Raw genomic sequence first — 19,158 nt, forward strand, 5'->3', positions numbered from 1 at the left:
CCTCCCTACCCCCCCAACCCACACTGTCAGTGCCACCCAGTCAGTCACCATTCTTTCCATTTCACCAGCTGATCTCTCATGCAACGCAACTCGACACTCTTCTCCCTGTAAACCATACAACTAGCAGTCCCCTACCCCTATCTGAGGAATTATTTTCAAGAACATTCAAAAGACACTTGAATCTCATCACACACTTTTAAGATGAGTCAGAACCTGCAAAGGTAATAAGAGTTTGTTGACACGACTCCAACTGGTCATGGCAAACGTTGATCACGTTGGTCATTGACGAAGCAAATGATCTACTCGATGTGACGAGCACATGTGAACCTCGATGGAAGGTCAAACCATTATATTTTGGTACAACCACTGCTATACCACCGCACTGTTTCCCAGAGCAGTCACCACGCGGACACGTGGCATTGCTGGGATCAAAACGGTTTCTTCAGCCGTTCTCAAGAACTGCCCGTCTTCAAATACCAGACATGGGGCAGAGGCCTGAATCTGAGCAGTGCCTGAGCCCTGGGAGGTTTCCATAATTGGCCACGGCTGCTTGAGGGCCGAATCAATGCTCCTGCTGTGCGAAGTGATAGCGCCAGGCAATCCTGCTTCAGCTTTACTCGCAAATTGCTGAGAGTTCTGGTTAAGCTTTGGGTTGATCACGGGAAAGGTTTCTGTTCCCGTATTTATCGAATCCATTGCTCCGTTATGTCTGACTGTTTTTGTGCCCTTATTTGGTGACGTCGCTGCTGCTATCGGAATGACAGGCATGCTGCTTACTTCACGGGATAAGGCAGGAGCATGCAGTGGTGTACCGTGAGCAGAGCGGCTGCTGCAAAGCGTAGGAGAACCCTTGACTGAACCTTGCACCAAACAAGTTTCGTGTTCCACACCTTTGGAGGGTGCATTCCTCCCCAATTGCTCCACGCTGTTGTGAGAATCGTTTCCAACTATGCTCTGCCTTTTCGAAAAGCTAAGCACAGGCCTCCCGTCTATAACCAAAGTTTCACTTTCACCATTCAAGCCTCCATCAGAACTCTCAATCACATTTTCATAAAGCGAATGCCTCGACGTGCGTCACTCGGAAATATGATCATCCCCTCGCACTACATTGTCCACACTTATAACTGTACTCCAGTTCTGCAGGAAAGTGTCTGTGACTGGAATCATTTTTGAAGTAGAAGCACCATCTGTGGCAGTAGTTGACCTGTCTACGCTCTCTGCAGGTTTCCTCCACTGTGGGACAAAGTGAGACGATGGCGACACATTCTCATTCGCCAGCAGGTTTGTCAAACCATTTTCCGGGCTTGAAGGAGAACGATGTCCCACAATTTGTTTCTTTCTCTTGTCTCGAGTCACTGCTGATGACTCCACAGAACGAAGAGATGTCGCTGCTGCAGTAGTGCTGATTGCCAAGACTCGACCCTCAGCCTTGGCTGTTGGTGTAACAACTTTGCTACTCTTTTGTTGCCCATTCACTGTACCATTAAGCTCGACTGGTGGGCTCGTCTCCTGAGGAAGTTGGCCCAAAGGCCTCTGTGGAAATTATTCAGGCTTTCCAAGAAAAGTACAAAAGAAAAGAAAAATTAGTCGTGGAGGGCATGGTCAAACAGAAGGGTGGAAATCATTTTGATAGATACCCAAACTTACAAAATGGACACAAAGATAGTTGGACAATGGACAATAAAAACTCCCAGGCCCCAATTCATCAAAACTCGGATAATTTAACCACAGGATAAGAGCTATTCCTGTGGTTAAAATTCGTATCCGAGGGTTAACTAACCGACGGATAAACTACAGTTGTTCAAAGGGTGGATAAGGGTAGGATAGCTATCTGCTGGATAAGGTGTGGATAAACGTTTGGCAGGTACATGGTATCCCACAATGCATTGCACTGTTGTCTGCTGGCAAAACAATAATGGTGGCAGAAGAGTGTCAAAAGAGAAAGTGGAAGGCAAACTTTACACCAAACGCAAGGGATATGTTGTGTCAGGTGACAAGAGTATATCAGGGTCATCAGGAGTAAATTTTCCAACACCGTAATGTATGATGAGAAGAAGAAGCGTGGTTGGTGATTGCCACGACGCCTTCCACGCCTTATGAATTTGACAAACCTAGGTACGCCTTAGTAATCATGGGCAAGGCGTTTATCCAGGCCAGAGGAGACTCGGATAAAGTTATCTGGAAAATCAACACCTTATCCAGCGGAAAAAGTTATCCAGGCTTTGAACAACGGACATTATCCATTGGATAAATTTTATCCCGGGATAAGTAACTTATCCACAGGATAGTGCTTATCCGAGCTTTGAGCAACTAGGGGCTGATGTCCGAAGGGTTAGACTACAATAAGCGGTAAAAACACCAGATTGTGTCGAGCCCACCAGTGATTGATAAAAGCAGGGAAGATCCAGTGTTAAAGATAATGGGGTTAAACAAAGTGTGCTCCCTTACCTGGAGAAGGCAGAGCAAGCTTCAACTTGCGCAGTTCAGACATGGAAGCCTGAAGCTGTTCCACGACCATGTCGTCATCGACCTGAAAGTTCTGTGCGAGTTCATGTTGCAGGAAGTAAACGAGTCCTTCCATCTCGTTTCATGAGCCGCTCTCGGTCAAAAAGGGAAAATTTTGTCAATCAACTTCAGGCAAAAATTCCTGGCCAAGAGCCTGTGGAACAAAGATTCACGAGTTAGTAGGCAAGGGCAAAATAAAACGTCTTTTTGAATAAATAACCCAGAATCGTAGTACTGCTTCGCACAGTCATACCCTCGTGTGTACCTATGTGAACCTATGCACACCTGTAACCGCCAAATAAACGAACAGAGTGACAAAAACGTTCTCACTCCCTAACAACAACCCCCAAATCGAGATCACATGCAGTTGATAATGAAACATTAGCTAGTTTTTAGAAATGTACAACTAGATATGAAATCAAATCATTCAAATTAGCAAAAAAGTGAAACATTACAATGCTCAACATTTTGTACAATAAGGACGTAAGGACATGGAATTCAGGAAATCTGATCATCTCAGAGGTGGGGGCAAGTTGGTGAACTGATCACATCGGTATAACATCTCACGGGCAGACAGGCCACGATTGCGTATGCAGGAGTTCTGGCTGTATGTCCCAAAGGTGAGGGTATGAGATGTAACAGCACAACCTTCAGGGGTTTCAAGTTGTAACTTGTCCCTCAGCTCCTCAAGTAGCTCGTTCGGCCACGGGATCCTCATTGGTGTTCTTGATTCATCCAATGTCTATGGAGATACCCAAACCGCCGAGCGTGGGACTATTGGCCATGACTTTCAATCCAAGAGCGGGATCAGTGTGTACAGTTATAAGGGGACCATGAACAGGGCATAAATCTATGCATAAACGAGTCAGGACATCGAGTTGTGTCGCTTTGCATTCGTTGTTGATAAAACAGGTGGTGGTGAAGGAAGTGGCAGTCTCCCGAAGAACAAAGATCAATTGGCGGTAGTATTTAAGAATGTCGGCAAATGGCCTCTTAAAGGTGGTTCTTCTATTTAAGAATGTCAGCAGCAAAGGAAACTGCTCCTGTATCCTGGGCGTAGGTCGAAATTGTCTGCTCAATGACCAGGTTGGGAAAGTGCCTCAGGGATGTGCAGGTATGACATGACTCAGTAACACTTTCAATGGAACCGTCAAGGTCCAGAGCGAAGAAATATCGATGGAACATTTGCTTCAGCTCGTGTTTGCTGCTCGGGTGTCCAAAGCGAATGTGAAGCACAGATAACAGACCAGCAACTACTGACCATGATATAATGATACATTCACGAGTGAGGGCAAGTGGCTCATCACGCCGTAAAGACAAGAGTCCATTGCGCAACTGTTGCGACAGTCAGATACCTTTTTACATTGCTGACGGTGGCTTTTTTGATCGGTGAGTACTCTGTCGTTAATGAACATTAACTCGGCGAACATCACTGCGTTCCATCTGCGTCGTGATCCATGCGGATCTGTTTAGTAAAGGGTAAGGGTCACTCAGTCAGAACATCATGGACAGTGACGTCTGGATCATTGTTTATTAGCTGACCATCATCTGAAAGAGAGGAGGCTCAATTGTATGGAATCGTGGGTGAAGGCAGTATCCGATCAGAAACGCTGGCAACGGAGTGCACAATTCACACATGGGTGTGTTTACAGAGCTTTATGGGTAGGTCAGTGGTGTTGGAAATTCTGAACCGATCAGCCACAGAGTGAACATGGTTAGGCTCAGGCCAAAATCGCTTAGGCAGCAGCAAACAGGTGCAAGGGGAGTTGAGATAGAGCTGAATGCCAACATAAGACTGGTGGTCGATGCCCTCAGGAATTACCATTTCAATCTAAACTCCAGGATAAATTGTGGGGCCACCAGCAGGAGCACTACAGCCCCTTATGTACGTCGAATGGCATGAGTGTTCATAGGTAATTGGTTCACAGTCAAATATTATAACGAGTTGCATAGTTGGACAAAGGCCTATATAATTGGCAATCAAAAATGGAGTTCCAGCTGGTACATCCACATCCAATTCGGGGACCACAAGCACGTTCAAAGTTGAGTAATATTGTTCCTCAATAACAACAGTCGAGTTTCGCTCACGATGTTTAAAGGCGTGGCGCCATCAGCCTGAAACACCTGTTGAGTACTTTGCACAATCTTCGTGTCCACACTCCTGTCCAATAACAAGCGTATCATGTTAGTTTCTGAACAACTGTCCAATGTAAGACGAAGGGGATGCTTGTTGAAAAATGCAAACATGAATGGGGACTTGTTCGTATCCACATGCCTCACAGACAGCCCAGGGCTGGGAGGCTCAGGTTTCACATCAAGGTGGTCTTCTTCACTGTCAGAACAGTCAAATCCCCACATGACGAATACGGGCCATAAATCGATGGTCGGACTCAGGAAGAAACTTGCACTTACTGAAGAAATAATGAAATACTTCAAAATGCTACTGAGAACCTCTTTTCCTTCTATCTTGTTCCCTCAGCCTATCCGCTCTCTTTGTCATTCTCTCTTCCCCCATCCACAACAAATGCCAGCCCATCTCAGCCAGAATTTTACCAATCTCCCCATCAAGCTCATTTGCACACCAATCTCATCCCTCAGTTCATCCATTCTCCTTCTATCCACCCTCTTCATTCCCACAATCCTCCTGACCTAGTTGTTCTTGCAAACCTGGAGCCTCCGTTGCCTTTCTGTCAGTGCCACCATCTACAGACCGTAGAGGTAGGCTGGCGTTAAACAAGACAACAGAACCTTTCCCTACAATCTCCTTGAAATCTTTGTCTGCCATTACACTCTACATTCTACATTCTCTTTGAGGCATTCACACCCAGCTGACTCCTCCTCCATACATCTACCTCTGACTTACCATTGCCGGTCACTGTTCCACCCAGATACACAAACCTATTTCCTCGTTTGATCTCCTCCTTTCCCTTCCAACCTGACATTCATTTATTTTTTCTGCTGCCCAACCCACATCACCTCCACCTTCTCCATGCTCATTTTCAGCCCATGTTTCTTAAATGCCTCCTTCCACTCCCCCAGTACTTCCTGCATCTCCCACCAACTCTCCACCCCAACAACCAGATCGTCAGCATACAATAACCTCCCCAGAATATCTTTTATGTCTACCTTCCTACTTACCAGCTCCATCACCATGATAAACAGGAGTGGGTTGCAATCGCTTCTCTGCCTCAAACCGATGTTCACATTGAACTTCTCCGACATCTCAGGACCAACCAAAACTCTTCCTTTTGTTCCCTTGCCCATCTCGTCCACCAACCTAACTTCTGAGTCTGGCACTCCCATCCAATTCAGTGTCGCCATCACAATCTCTCTCGGAACAGTGTCGTAGGCCTTCTCCAGATCCACAAATCCCAATTTTTTTATTTTTTATTTTTTTTTGTATACTGAATCGAGGCTCGTGGAAGAGCTAACATTTATTTCACAAACAAATCAACCAGACAAACAAAATATACAAAAAGAGGGAGCGGAAGACAAGATGGGGAGAGAAGGGGAAGCACACAACCACAACATTTGAGAGAAGGGAGAAGTGTGGGAGGGAGAGGGCTTGGGGGGAGGCGGCGTGGGAAGGGGGTGGGGGGGGAGAGGTATAAAACACAAGGAGACCGAAATTAGTGGGGGTAGAAAAGATCAAGGTTTTGGGTGGGGGAGGATAAGAGATGGTGGTGAACAGCTGTTTTAAAGACCTGGAGGGTGGAGTGGGATTGAAGAGAGTGAGAACGTTTGTTCCAGAGGCGGGAGAAAAGAGGGATGAAGGAGTGAAGGTGGGCAGAAAGTCTTGATTTTGGCAGTTTAACCATAAGAGGGTTGCAGGCAGATCTTGTGCGACCTGTACGAATATTTGGGGGACAGAGCCCAGAGAGAGCTGGGCGGGGCAAGGCCAGAGAGGAGTCGGTAGAAGACTGAAAGACCACCAACCTGCCTGCGGTGAGTGAGTGAAAGGCCCTTGGAGTTAGCTTCATCGCGGGAGATTCCAATGATTCTGAACGCTTTGGTTTCAACAGCGTGAAGACGAGCTAGGTGTGAGGCAGGAGCACCAGACCAGAGGGGAGAGCAGTATTCCATAGAGCTGCGGATGAAAGCCTTGTATGTGGTGAGGAGCTCAGGTGTGCCAAGGAAGGACTTCGCATGACGGAGGATGCCCAGTCGGCGACTGGCTTTGGAGGCCAGATTTGAAATGTGGTTTTCCCAGGAGAGATCATGGTAAATAGTGAGACCCAAAAGCTTGAGTGACAGAACTTCTTGGAGAGGATTATTCAGAAAGTGGATGGGAGGGTTGTCCAGTCGGTCTTTTCGGAGAGACATCGTAAGAGTGTGAGATTTATCAGGATTGAAAGACATGTTCCATTTGTTTGCCCAGTCTGTGATTTTGTCCAGGTCTGCAGAGAGTGAGGAGGCTGCAGACTGCCGATCTGAGGGATGAGGAATGGAGCGACAGAGAGTAGAGTCGTCAGCAAAGAGATAGAGAGGATTTTCAAGAGTCAGAGAGATCATTGATGAAGACCAGAAAAAGCACAGGACCCAGAACACTACCTTGGGGAACTCCAGCCTGAACAGGAAGAGGAGATGAGAGAAACCCATTCAGGGCCACACGTTGACTACGACCAGAGAGGAAGTCCGCCAGCCATGCATGGAGATTTCCATGGATACTAAAGGAGGAGAGTTTGGTGAGCAGAGCAGGGTGCCAGACCGTATGGAAGGCACGTGAAATGTCAAGGGAGACAGCTCTAATTTCCTGTTTGGTGTTGAGGACCTCCATCCATTGTTGAGAAAGCAGAAGCAGCATGTCCAGAGTAGAGTGACCAGGTCTGAAACCAAATTGATGATCAGAGATCAAGCCATTGGAGAAGAGGAAAGATTTCATATCTGAAGCAATGATGGATTCCATGACTTTGCTGATAATTGGGAGAAGGCTGATTGGTCTGTAGTTGCTAGGATCTGTTTTTGCACCTTTTTTGTGCAAAGCGGTGATGTTGGCTGATTTCCAAGCAGATGGCAGATGACCTTGAGCAAAAGAGAGGGTGAAGAGAACAGAAAGAGGGAGTGAAAGAGCGGAAGAACATGATTTTAGGACCTGTGGGCTGATGCCGTCAGGACCAGTTGCAGAATCAGAGTCGAGGGTTGACAGAAACTTTTCCACCTTGTCAGGAGGAAAGCACACAGAGTCCAGGAGCAGCTGGGTACGACTGGGTACGGTGGGTACAGAGAGGGATGGGTTTGGGACACAAGATTTAGAGGCAAACACAGAGTTGAGGCATTCAGCTTTTTCACGTGCGGAGTCAGCCGTTAAGCTGTTTGAGGTGAGGGAGGGGATGGAGGGGGAACAAACACCAGAAACAGATTTGACCAGACGCCACCAGGATTTGGAAGAGTCCTCCATCCTCTCCATCCTCCATCCAGCGTCCTTAAACGTATTTTTAACTCGAAGGTCACAAAGAAACTCATTTTGCAATAAATGTTCCTTTCCCATAAATCGTACACTTTCTAATATCCAATCTCACCCCTCCCCTCCAAATCTTCCCCATAACCCCTCCCCTCCAAATCTTCCCCATCACCCCTCCCCTCCAAATCTTCCCCATCACCCCTCCCCTCCAAATCTTCCCCATCACCCATCCCTTTCAAATCTCCCCCCTTGCCCCCTCCCTCCTAAACTACCCCCTCACCCCTCCCCGCCAAGACGCCCCCTCGCCCCTCCCCTCCTAGACTCCTGCCTCACCCCTCCCCTCCAAATCTCCCCCATATCCCATCCCTTTCAAATCCCTCCCCTTGTCCCTTCACTCCCAAACTCCCCCATCACCCCTCCCCTTCAAATCTCCCCACCCTCATTGCTTCTCAATTTCCCCCCTCTCACTCCCCCTCCTCAAAGCGTCCTCCCCGCTTCTTCCCCCTTCCAACTCTCACCTCCATCTCCCCCAACCTTCTGCCTCGCTCTTCCCCCTCCTCAAATAACACCTCATTGTGCCTCACCCAATCACCATCAAACCTTTTGTCCGCCCCATCCTTCCCTTTCTCCGAGCTATTCTGAAATCTCTGACACACCTTCAACAGCTCTCCCTACCTCTTCCACCTCTTCCACATCTTACCCTCCCCCTCCTCCCCCATGTTCTGTATCTGATGCTCCCTCTTCCTCTTCATTAACGGTATGGACCTCAAACATCCGGGGCCTTCGTTCAAACTTAACTGATCTCTCCATACAGGTTGCTTCTGTCAAACCAGACGTGATCTGCTTAACAGAAACTTTCCTCCTTTATGATGTCTCTGATTCCTTAGTATCTCTCCCGGGCTACTCCCTCCTCCGGTATGATAGACCTGAGCCTCGTCCTGGAGGCGGGGTTGCTATCTTTATCAAAAACTCTCTTCCTCACTCGCCCTGCACTGCACTCTCTCCACCTCACCCCCAGGAATACCTCTGGCTACGGCTTCCCCTTCGCTCCCACCTCTTGTTCATATGTGTGTTGTACCGTCCACCAAACAGTGATGACTCCATCTACATCTCGCTGTCTGATAATATGGACCAACTTCTATCTACTCATCCCAACTCTCTCTTCCTCATATGTGGTGATTTCAACTGTCATCATGCCAGTTGGCTGGGTGTGGGTACCTCTCTCACCAGCCATGGCTCCTCAGCAAAGGACTTCTGCGACTCACTGGGACTGACACAATCTGTCAATTTCCCGACCTGGATCTCAGTCAACGGAACATCTTCTCTTCTGGACTTGGTTATGACTAACGTCCCTGAAAATGTCTGCTGCTCTTCTTCTGCTCCAATCGGATCATCTGATCATGTCCTTGTTAAAGTAGACATCTCTCTGACCATCCTCAGGGAGCCTGCTCAGCGTCGACGAGTCTGGCATTTCACTCAGGCCAACTGGCACGGTCTTCAAGCAGCCATCAATCATCTGGAAGGGTCTCCCATCTCTACCACCTCTGACATCAACTCAATCTGGGAATTCTTCCAAAGTAAATTGCTCTCTCTCATGCACAGATTTATCCCATCTCGTCTTCAGTTGTCATACCCTTCCTCCCATCCATGGTACACGGAATCTTGTGGTGAGGCTGTTGCCCAGAAACAACTTGCCTTCGTCTCCTGGAAAGCAAATCCAACGGAAGGAAATCTCATTTCCTTTCACAAAGCCCGAAACAAGTGTGTGTCCACCCTCAGGAGAGCCAGGAAACAATATCTCTCCGTTCTCAAGACCGAACTCTCTTATCTGTCCCCCTCTTCCAAATCCTGGTGGCGTCTGGTCAAATCCATTTCTGGTGTTTGTTCCCCCTCCATCCCCTCCCTTACCTCAAACGGCTACACAGCTGACTCCGCACGTGAAAAAGCTGAATGCCTCAACTCTGTGTTTGCCTCTAAATCTTGTGTCCCAAACCCATCCCTCTCTGTACCCACCATACCCAGTCGTACCCTGCTGCTCCTGGACTCCGTGTCCTTTCCTCCTGACAAGGTGGAAAAGTTTCTGTCAACCCTCGACTCTGATTCTGCAACTGGACCCGACGGCATCAGCCCACGGGTCCTAAAATCCTGCTCTGCCGCTCTATCTCACCCTCTCTCTGTTCTCTTCACCCTCTCTTTTGCTCAAGGTCAACTGCCATCTGCTTGGAAATCAGCCAACATCACCGCTTTGCACAAAAAAGGTGCAAAAACAGATCCTAGCAACAACAGACCAATCAGCCTTCTCCCAATTATCAGCAAAGTCATGGAATCCATCATTGCTTCGGATATGAAATCTTTCCTCTTCTCCAATGGCTTGATCTCTGATCATCAATTTGGTTTCAGACCAGGTCACTCTACTCTGGACATGCTGCTTCTGCTGTCTCAACAATGGATGGAGGTCCTCAATGCCAAACAGGAAATTAGAGCTGTCTCCCTTGACATATCACGTGCCTTCGACACGGTCTGGCACCCCGCTCTGCTCACCAAACTCTCCTCCTTTGGTATCCATGGAAATCTCCATGCATGGCTGGCGGACTTCCTCTCTAGTCGTCGTCAACGTGTGGCCCTGAATGGGTTTCTCTCATCTCCTCTTCCTGTTCAGCCTGGAGTTCCCCAAGGCAGTGTTCTGGGCCCCATGCTTTTTCTGGTCTTCATCAATGATCTCTCTGACTCTCTTGAAAATCCTCTCTATCTCTTTGCTGATGACTCCACTCTCTGCCGCTCCATTCCTCTTCCCTCAGATCGGCAGTCTGCAGCCTCCTCACTCTCTGAAGACTTGGACAAAATCACAGACTGGTCAAACAAGTGGAACATGTCTTTCAATCCTGACAAATCTCACACTCTTACTATGTCTCTCCGAAAAGATCGACTGGACAACCCTCCCATCTACTTTCTCAACAATCCTCTCCAAGAAGTTCTGTCGCTCAAGCTTTTGGGTCTCACTATCTGCCATGATCTTTCTTGGGAAAACCACATTTCCAAGCTGGCCTCCAAAGCCAGTCGCCGACTGGGCATCCTCCATCGTGCGAAGTCCTTCCTCGGCACACCTGAGCTCCTCACCACATACAAGGCTTTCATCCACAGCTCAATGGAATACTGTTCTCCCCTATGGGCCGGTACTCCTGCCTCACACCTAGCTCGGCTTCACGCTGTTGAAACCAAAGCTTTCAGAATTATTGGAATCTCCCGCGATGAAGCTATCTCTGAGGGCCTTTCACTCACTCACTGCAGGCAGGTAGGTGGTCTTTCTGTCTTCTACCGACTCCTCTCCGGCCTTGCACCCCCAGCTCTCTCTGTGCTCTGTCCCCCAAATATTCCGACAGGTCGCACAAGATCTGCCAGCAACCCTCTGATGGTTAAACTGCCGAAATCTCGGCTCTCTGTTCACCTTCACTCTTTCATTCCTCTTTTCTCCCGCCTCTGGAACAAACTCCCTCACTCCCTTCAATCCCACTCCTCCCTCCAGGTCTTTAAAACAGCTGTTCACCACCATCTCTTATCTTCCCCCATCCAAAACCTTGATCTTTTCTACCCCCGCTAATTCACCCCAGATCCACCTTGTTTGAAATTCCAACTTCTTTCCTGGAAGTCCTGGCAGTGTCCATATGTTTTATACCTCTCCCACCGCCCCCTTCCCATGCCCCCCCCCCCAAAGCCCTCGCCCTCTCTCAGATCTCTCGATGTCTCCATGTCTCTCGGTCCCTGCTCTCAAATGTTGTGTTTGTGTCCTTCCCCCTCTCTCCCCATCTTGTCTACCGCTCCCGATGTTATATGTTTTATGTGTCGGTTTGTCTTTCTGTGTGATTAATGTTCGCTCTTTCACGAGCCTCGATCTTGTATACAAAAAAAAAGAAAGAAAAAAAAAGAGGGAGACAGATAAGAGAGTTTGGTCTTGAGAACAGTGAGATATTGTTTCCTGGCTGTCCTGAGGGTGGACACACACTTGTTTCGGGCTTTGTGAAAGGAAATGAGATTTCCTTCCGTTGGATTTGCTTTCCAGGAGACGAAAGCAAGTTGTTTCAGGGCAACAGCCTCACCACAAGATTCCGTGTACCATGGACGGGAGGAAGGGTATGACAACTGAACACGAGATGGGATAAATCTGTGCATGAGAGAGAGCAATTTACTTTGAAAGAATTCCCAGGATGAGTTGATGTCAGAGGCGTTAGAGATGGGAGACCAGTCCAGATGATTGATGGCTGCTTGAAGACCGTGCCAGTTGGCCTGAGTGAAATGCCAGACTCGTCGACGCTGAGGAGGCTCTCTGAGAATGGTCAGAGAGATGTCCACTTTGACAAGCACATGATCAGATGAGCCGATTGGAGCAGAAGAAGAGCAGCAGACATTTTCAGGGAAGTTAGTCATAACCAAGTCCAGAAGAGAAGATGCTCCGTTTACTGAGATCCGGGTCGGGAAATTGACAGATTGTGTCAGTCCCAGTGAGTCGCAGAAGTCCTTTGCTGAAGAGCCATGGCTGGTGAGAGAGGTACCCACACCCAGCCAACTGGCATGGTGACAATTGAAATCACCACATATGAGGAAGAGAGAGTTGGGATGGGTAGATAGAAGTTGGTCCATATTATCAGACAGCGAGATGTAGATGGAGTCATCACTGTTTGGTGGACGGTACAACACACATATGAACAAAAGGTGGGAGCGAAGGGGAAGCCGTAGCCAAAGGTATTCCTGGGGGTGAGGTGGAGAGAGGGCAGGGGAGGGCGAGTGAGGAAGAGAGTTTTTTATAAAGATAGCAACCCCACCTCCAGGACGAGGCTCAGGTCTATCATACCGGAGGAGGGAGGAACCTGGGAGAGATACCAAGGCATCAGAGACATCATGAAGGAGGAAAGTTTCTGTTAAGCAGATCACATCTGGTTTGTCAGAAGCAACCTGTATGGAGAGATCAGTCAAGTTTGAGCGAAGGCCCCGGATGTTTGAGGTCCATACCGTTAATGAAGAGGAAGGGGGAGCATCGGGTACAGAACAGGGGGGGAGGAGGGGTAGGGTAAGATGTGGAAGAGGAGGAAGAGGTAGGGAGAGCTGTTGAAGGTGTGTCAGAGATTTCAGAATAGCTTGGAGAAAAGGAAGAATGGGGCGGACAAAAGGTTTGATGGAGATTGGGTGAGGCACAGTGAGGTGTTATTTGAGGAGGGGGAAGAGCGAGGCAGAAGGTTGGGGGAGATGAAGGTGAAAGTTGGAAGGGGGAAGAAGCAGGGAGGATGCTTTGAGGAGGAGGGGTGAGAGGGGAGTCTAGGAGGGGAGGAGCGAGGGAGAGTCTCGGAGGGGAGGGGCATGGGGGGAGTTTAGGAGGGAGGGGAGGGAAGGGGCAAGGGGGGAGATTTGAAAGGGATGGGTGATGGGGAGGATTTGGAGGGGAGGGGTGATGGGGAAGTTTTGGAGGGGAGGGGGGATGGGGAAGTTTTGGAGGGAAGGGGGGATGGGGAAGATTTGGAGGGGAGGGGTGAGATTGGATTTTGAAAAGTGTACGATTCATGGGAAACGAACATTTTTTGCAAAATGAGTTTGAGCCCTTCGAGTCAAAAATACGTTTGAGGACACTGAAGGAGGGGTGGAGTTCTGGAGAGTTTAGGGAATGTAGAAAAGATGACAATGACATTTCACCTTGCACCTCCAACCTCTTTTCCAACAGCTGTCCCAGCATGAACATTCCTTGTCATTCCCCTATCGTTTCTAAACCCGTTCTGCTCTTCTCCGATCTCCTTTTCCCCACTATTCCTTACCCTCCTGTTCAGAACCCTCTCCAGCACCTGCATGGCATGACTAAGGAGTGTAATGCCCCTGTACTTCCCCGTTCCCTTTCCATATCGGCACAATTAACCCTTTCCTCCACTCATCCGAAATGGAACCATCTCTCATACATACAACAACCTCTTCACCCACCAGACTCCGACTTCTCCCGCTGCAATTATTATCTTTGCACACACCTCATCAATCCCTGGCGCCCTTCCCTTTTCACCCTCTTTAACGGCATCTGCACTTAAACCGTTGCTTAATGAGCTAGCTGATGAAATTCCGGGTGGATAAATTTAAGCCATATTAACACCACCTCATTTTCTAAGGTAGGGGTCAGTTCTCCGTTGATGATTGAGAGCTCTCCATGATGGGTTATGGGCCCATGCTTCTGCAGCAGAGTATCCTCCACAAAGGTCAAAAACCTTTAGAAAACATCCTCTGGGTGGTAATCAGGCGAACGCTCGATTAAATCCAAGACTATGAAATGGGTCCAAGACTTGATTAAATCCAAGATCACACGGCAGCAGGAACATGCCCTCAGTCATCAGCAAGGCCCCAAATGATCAACTGCTTGGTTTTATTTGCCATGTGAAGCCATCGATGAGAAAATATGAAGCGTTTGTGTCGAGGTAAAGAAAATACTGAAGATTTTGTCGCCAGTTCTCGAAAGATGTAATTGTTTTGCGCTTCATTAGACTCCATTGTTTAGGGGCCGAATGTGCCGCCATCTTCGGAGTGTGAAGTTCTCCGGCAGTTCAGAGAAAGTAGAAATAATCCATCTCATCGATCGAAGGACACAGGTTCAGATAATGGTGCCACCACTCCAACAGGGAGAAGGATCAGCCGGTAACACCTGCGAGGTTTGGAAGCACTAACCCAAGTTTATTTAAGGAGCGGTATATACACGACTAAGTCAGTCGGGAATGCAGAAGCAGGAAACAATGTCAACAGTGACACCTAGCTGCAGTCACCACAACTAACATACATAATGTCGTGGAATAAGGTTAACAAACCATACACCCACGTTTTTGCAGATGGAAACTAGACAGCTCATAGAACACCTTACCCCATGTCGTGCTCAAGTATATAACTTAAATGAAACAAAATAACGATTTTTAAAGTCATATTAAAAATCTTAGCACTGTCAATGCAGTCTTATACACCACCTTACATCACATGTCAGAGTAATGCAATACCGGAGGTTTTGTTAATTAATAAGAAGGTGATTTGTGTTCTACAGTGTTCAAGTATAAAATTAAATTGAAATAAAATAAAGATTGTGACACTCATAGAAAAAAATTAATTCTGGAAGTTTACCGCCATTGACAGTGGCTATTACACCACATGATACAACATGTACATTAGTTATCCGTGCCTGTTGTTTTTGACCTTTATGAAGTCCTTAAAAACTACATTTCCTGTTGGGAATAATTTTCAATTTTGTTTGACTGCCGGGCAGGAAGACAGCAAAATAAGTATGTCGCTCCTCTCTCCGCATGCGCAATCAGGACGAATTCAGAGCCAAAGTACTGCTTAACTACTAGTTTGTTTTCCGATTTTTGTTCCCGTGTTCAAAATACAACATTCAATTTAAGTCAAGTTGTTCCTCGATCATAAACTGACGCTTCGCGACAGGACAGACAGACAGACGTGCACCAACTGCTTAACCCCGCTCTTCGCTACGAGTGATAACAACAAAACAGGTGTATGACAGGATAGCCTAAGCTCATTATAAAGCCCCAAAGTGATGAGGTTGCATGGGAGAGGAAGACAATAATCACTTTTGTGCAGTTTGAGGGTTGTGTAGCTCATGGAAGTCAGCGCTCTCTCTCCCTCCAGCATGTAAATGTCCCACAGGCGAAGAGTGAGGGTAAAAGGTGTCTGTTGAACAGAGCAGCACAACCAAAATGAAACAGTCACACTTAACAGATATTTAGCGATCCAAAGAGAGAACATCCAATAACTGCAGACGAAAAACTTTGTTGGATAGATGCTCAGGACTTCTTACCCGGTCCAGGAAACACTGAAAAAACCATTTCATGGTGTACAGGTTGGTGTATATCTCCTGGCTGTCCTACAAAAAAAAGACGAAATTTACAAGTTCAGGAAGCGAGAAGAAAACCATTGTTCTTGGGTATGCTTCACGTGATACCAAATGGAGGACAAACAAGAGCAAGTCTCCTGGTGGTAAAGGATGCCACATTCCTTACAACAATCTCAATCCATGAGCCTCGAACCTCGTGTTTTTATATCTTACTATAATTCACCAAATGTCTGTCCGTCTGATCGAAGGTACCGCAAAAACGGCTCAACCGATCGAAACGATATTTTGTGTGGGTAATCCTGGGATCTCCAGGAGTAAAATAGGCTATTTAGTTTTCCCAATATCAGCTTTGGTCTCCAGTATTCTCAGGTTTGGACTCCCACATAACATTCACGTTCGCATAACGTCCATTGTGACGATGTTCTCATTGTGACGATGTATGTGTTCACGGTAGTGTTTGCCGTGAAGGTGTGAACGTAATTTCTTAATGTTTTTCGTTTCGTAATCCTTTAATGAACGTTTAATGTTTAATGAACGTTTAATGCCCTTCGATATCCGGGGCCGCACGCGCGCTACACTGGATCGGCCAGCGTGTACCTTGCCCTTCGCCGTCAGGCTCAGGTAAACCGCTGAGCCCCATCCGTGATGGGGACTGGGGCTTGAGACAGTGTCCTTCAATAAAAGTATAACAAGCGTTACGCCTAGGTGCCCCGTCGGTGAAGTGATGTGAGTTGACAAAGTGGAAGACGCAAGGCGGCCATCTTGGATTTTGACGTGGCGACCCAATTTTCAATAGCGTTCTTCCTTATGCCTAGATACACCCACACACCAGATTAGAAGTTGGCACTTCGCTTATTTTTCAAGATATTCTGCTCACAAGGTTCAGACAAACATGGCGGCGGCCATCTTGGATTTTGACGTGGCGACCCAATTTTCAATAGTGTTCTTCCCTATGCCTAGATACACCGACACACCAGATTAGACGTTGGTACTTCGCTTATTTTTCAAGATATTTCGCTCACAAGGTTCAGACATGTATATATATATATATATATATACTATATATATATATATATATATATATATATATATATATATATATATATATGTATATGTATATATACATATATATATATACATATATATATATATATATATACATATGTATATATACATATATATATATATATATATACATATGTATATATACATATATATATATATATATATATATATATATATATATATATATATATATATATATATATATATATATATATATATATATATGGTGGCGGCCATCTTGGATTTTGACGTGGCGACCCAATTTTCAATAGCGTTCTTACTTATGCCTAGATACACCCACACACCAGATTAGAAGTTGGAACTTCGCTTATTTTTCAAGATATTCTGCTCACAACGTTCAGACATACATGGCGGCGGCCATCTTGGATTTTGACGTGGGTGACGTGGGTTGCACACACACACCAAATTCGAATGCGGTCCTTCGCTTAAGCACGCATGTACACACGCACGCACGCCCGCACGGACAGACACACGGACGGAGGGGAAAACCATAGTCCCCCTTTCGCTCCGCGGTGCGACGGGGGACAATAAACGCTGTCTCCATCGATCTTGCCAGGCCGTAACACCTATCGGCTCAAAATCCTTTTAACTGTTGATTTGGTACAGTTACACGTATCGGGAATTTGGTACACGTATCGGGAGTACATACAACATAGCGATTGTGACGCATTCGGACGAATAGCACGATATAGCACGATATCTCAATTATATACGATACGTGCTATATATACGTGCTATATCTCAAATATTTGAGATATAGCACAATATCTCAAAAAGTTATGGACGCATTCGGACGAAACTTGGTGGACAGGTTGGGTGCATAACCAGAATTAATTGATTCGCTTTAGGTGAAGATCCGAATGCGGATACGAATAGGACAATTTTTTAATTTTTCGAAGCGATTCGTCCTCGTTGAGACATGGGGTCCAAAACGATTTATAGCACGATATCTCAAAGTTAACGATTCGGATGAAACTTGGTAGATGAGTTGGATAAGTGACAAGAACAAGCCGATTTGATTTTGGTTCAGGTCCAAATGCAGATCCAGCCTATCAGTGCATACAAAACATCAACTGTTCAGCCTGGTGGAGGTATGCGCTCTACCGAGTGGCGTTCTTTTTTATGTTGAAGGCTCTAGGCATGGACTATATAACCCTCATCGAGGCCAGCCCTTAAATAAAAGAGAAGAAAAGTGTATGACGAAAGGTGTATGATGTTTGTTTGCGAGAAAGAGATTGAAGCGGGGCCCGTGAGCTGTAGTTTGAGTGAGACAGAAAATAAGACCAGCAATCTTGACACGGAGCGTGCAAGATGGTTCCGAGCACCACTTTAACGCTCCGAAGTCCAAACGGTAGTACTACCCTGGGTGGTTCCTGTCTACAACCTACTACCTCAACTCCAGTTGCATCTGCGCCTCTTCTCTCACTTTTTATTACTTGCAAAATCGAAGATTTTTCAAGTATATTGGTCGGTTGCGTTTGTGGTTCTGTCTGTCTGTCTGTCTGTCTGTCTGTCACCGGCCTACAGGTCACGAAACTTCACCAAGTTGTATAGGTCGTCCCAATTGAGAAGCCTATTTTTGGGGGGGTCAAAAGGTTAACATAGGCGAAAGGTCACCAACTTTGCCAAATTTCTAAAATCCTCAATTTTCATCCGATTGACTTGAAATTTGAAGAGGACATGCATATCTGGTCACTGAATTCAATCACCAATTATATTTTAGGTCAACATAGACCAAAAGGTCAACATAGGCCAAATTTCTAAAATCACCAATTTTCATCTGATTGACTTTGAATTTTATGAGGATTTGCAGCATATCTGGACAATGAATTCAACGCCCAACTATTTTTGAGGTCAACATAGGCCAAAAGGTCAACATAGGCCAGATTTCTAAAATCCTCAATTTTCATCCAATTGACTTGAAATTTTAAGAGGATTTGCATATCTGGACACTATATTCAACCACCAATTATTTTTGAGGTCATCATCAGCCAACAACTTATTTTAGGGATTTTGCAAGTATCGTGCTATGCACGACATATTTCTTGTTTGTTTATTAATGGAAATCACCCCCAAATAATGCATAATGCCACTCTAGGTAAGGGGATAGGAAAAGTTAAAGCAAAACAAAATAAAAATAAATAAATAAAGAAAAAAGAAAAAAACATCCAAGACATAGGAAGTACCAGAAGTCAGGTAAATGTGATTTAAACTTCAAATAAGTAGTAATGTGGGGGTTACCCCATTGGGACATAATCCACAGGCACGGAACCAGTGGGGCTATTGATGGTATGGGCGCGGCGTGCGCTCG

At 46.4% G+C, this 19,158-nt stretch overlaps 1 protein-coding gene across 1 annotated transcript in view; it reads right to left on the reverse strand.

The window, feature by feature from the left end:
- Window positions 1–16,136, reverse strand: part of LOC137432274 (uncharacterized) — a 127,341-nt gene extending 111,205 nt beyond the window's left edge. Inside the window, exons 1-2 of the mRNA XM_078782823.1 lie at window positions 15,726–16,136; window positions 15,499–15,598 (exon numbers count right to left, since the gene is read on the reverse strand). Coding sequence (XP_078638949.1) covers window positions 15,499–15,598; window positions 15,726–15,758 — 133 coding nt within the window. The 5' untranslated portion in view covers window positions 15,759–16,136. The remainder of the gene's footprint in view (window positions 1–15,498; window positions 15,599–15,725) is intronic.
- Window positions 16,137–19,158: the final 3,022 nt, after the last annotated feature.

This window comes from Myxine glutinosa, chromosome 8 (genome assembly GCF_964187855.1).
Source record: "Myxine glutinosa chromosome 8, kmMyxGlut1.1, whole genome shotgun sequence".
NCBI classification, from domain to species: Eukaryota; Metazoa; Chordata; class Myxini; order Myxiniformes; family Myxinidae; genus Myxine; species Myxine glutinosa.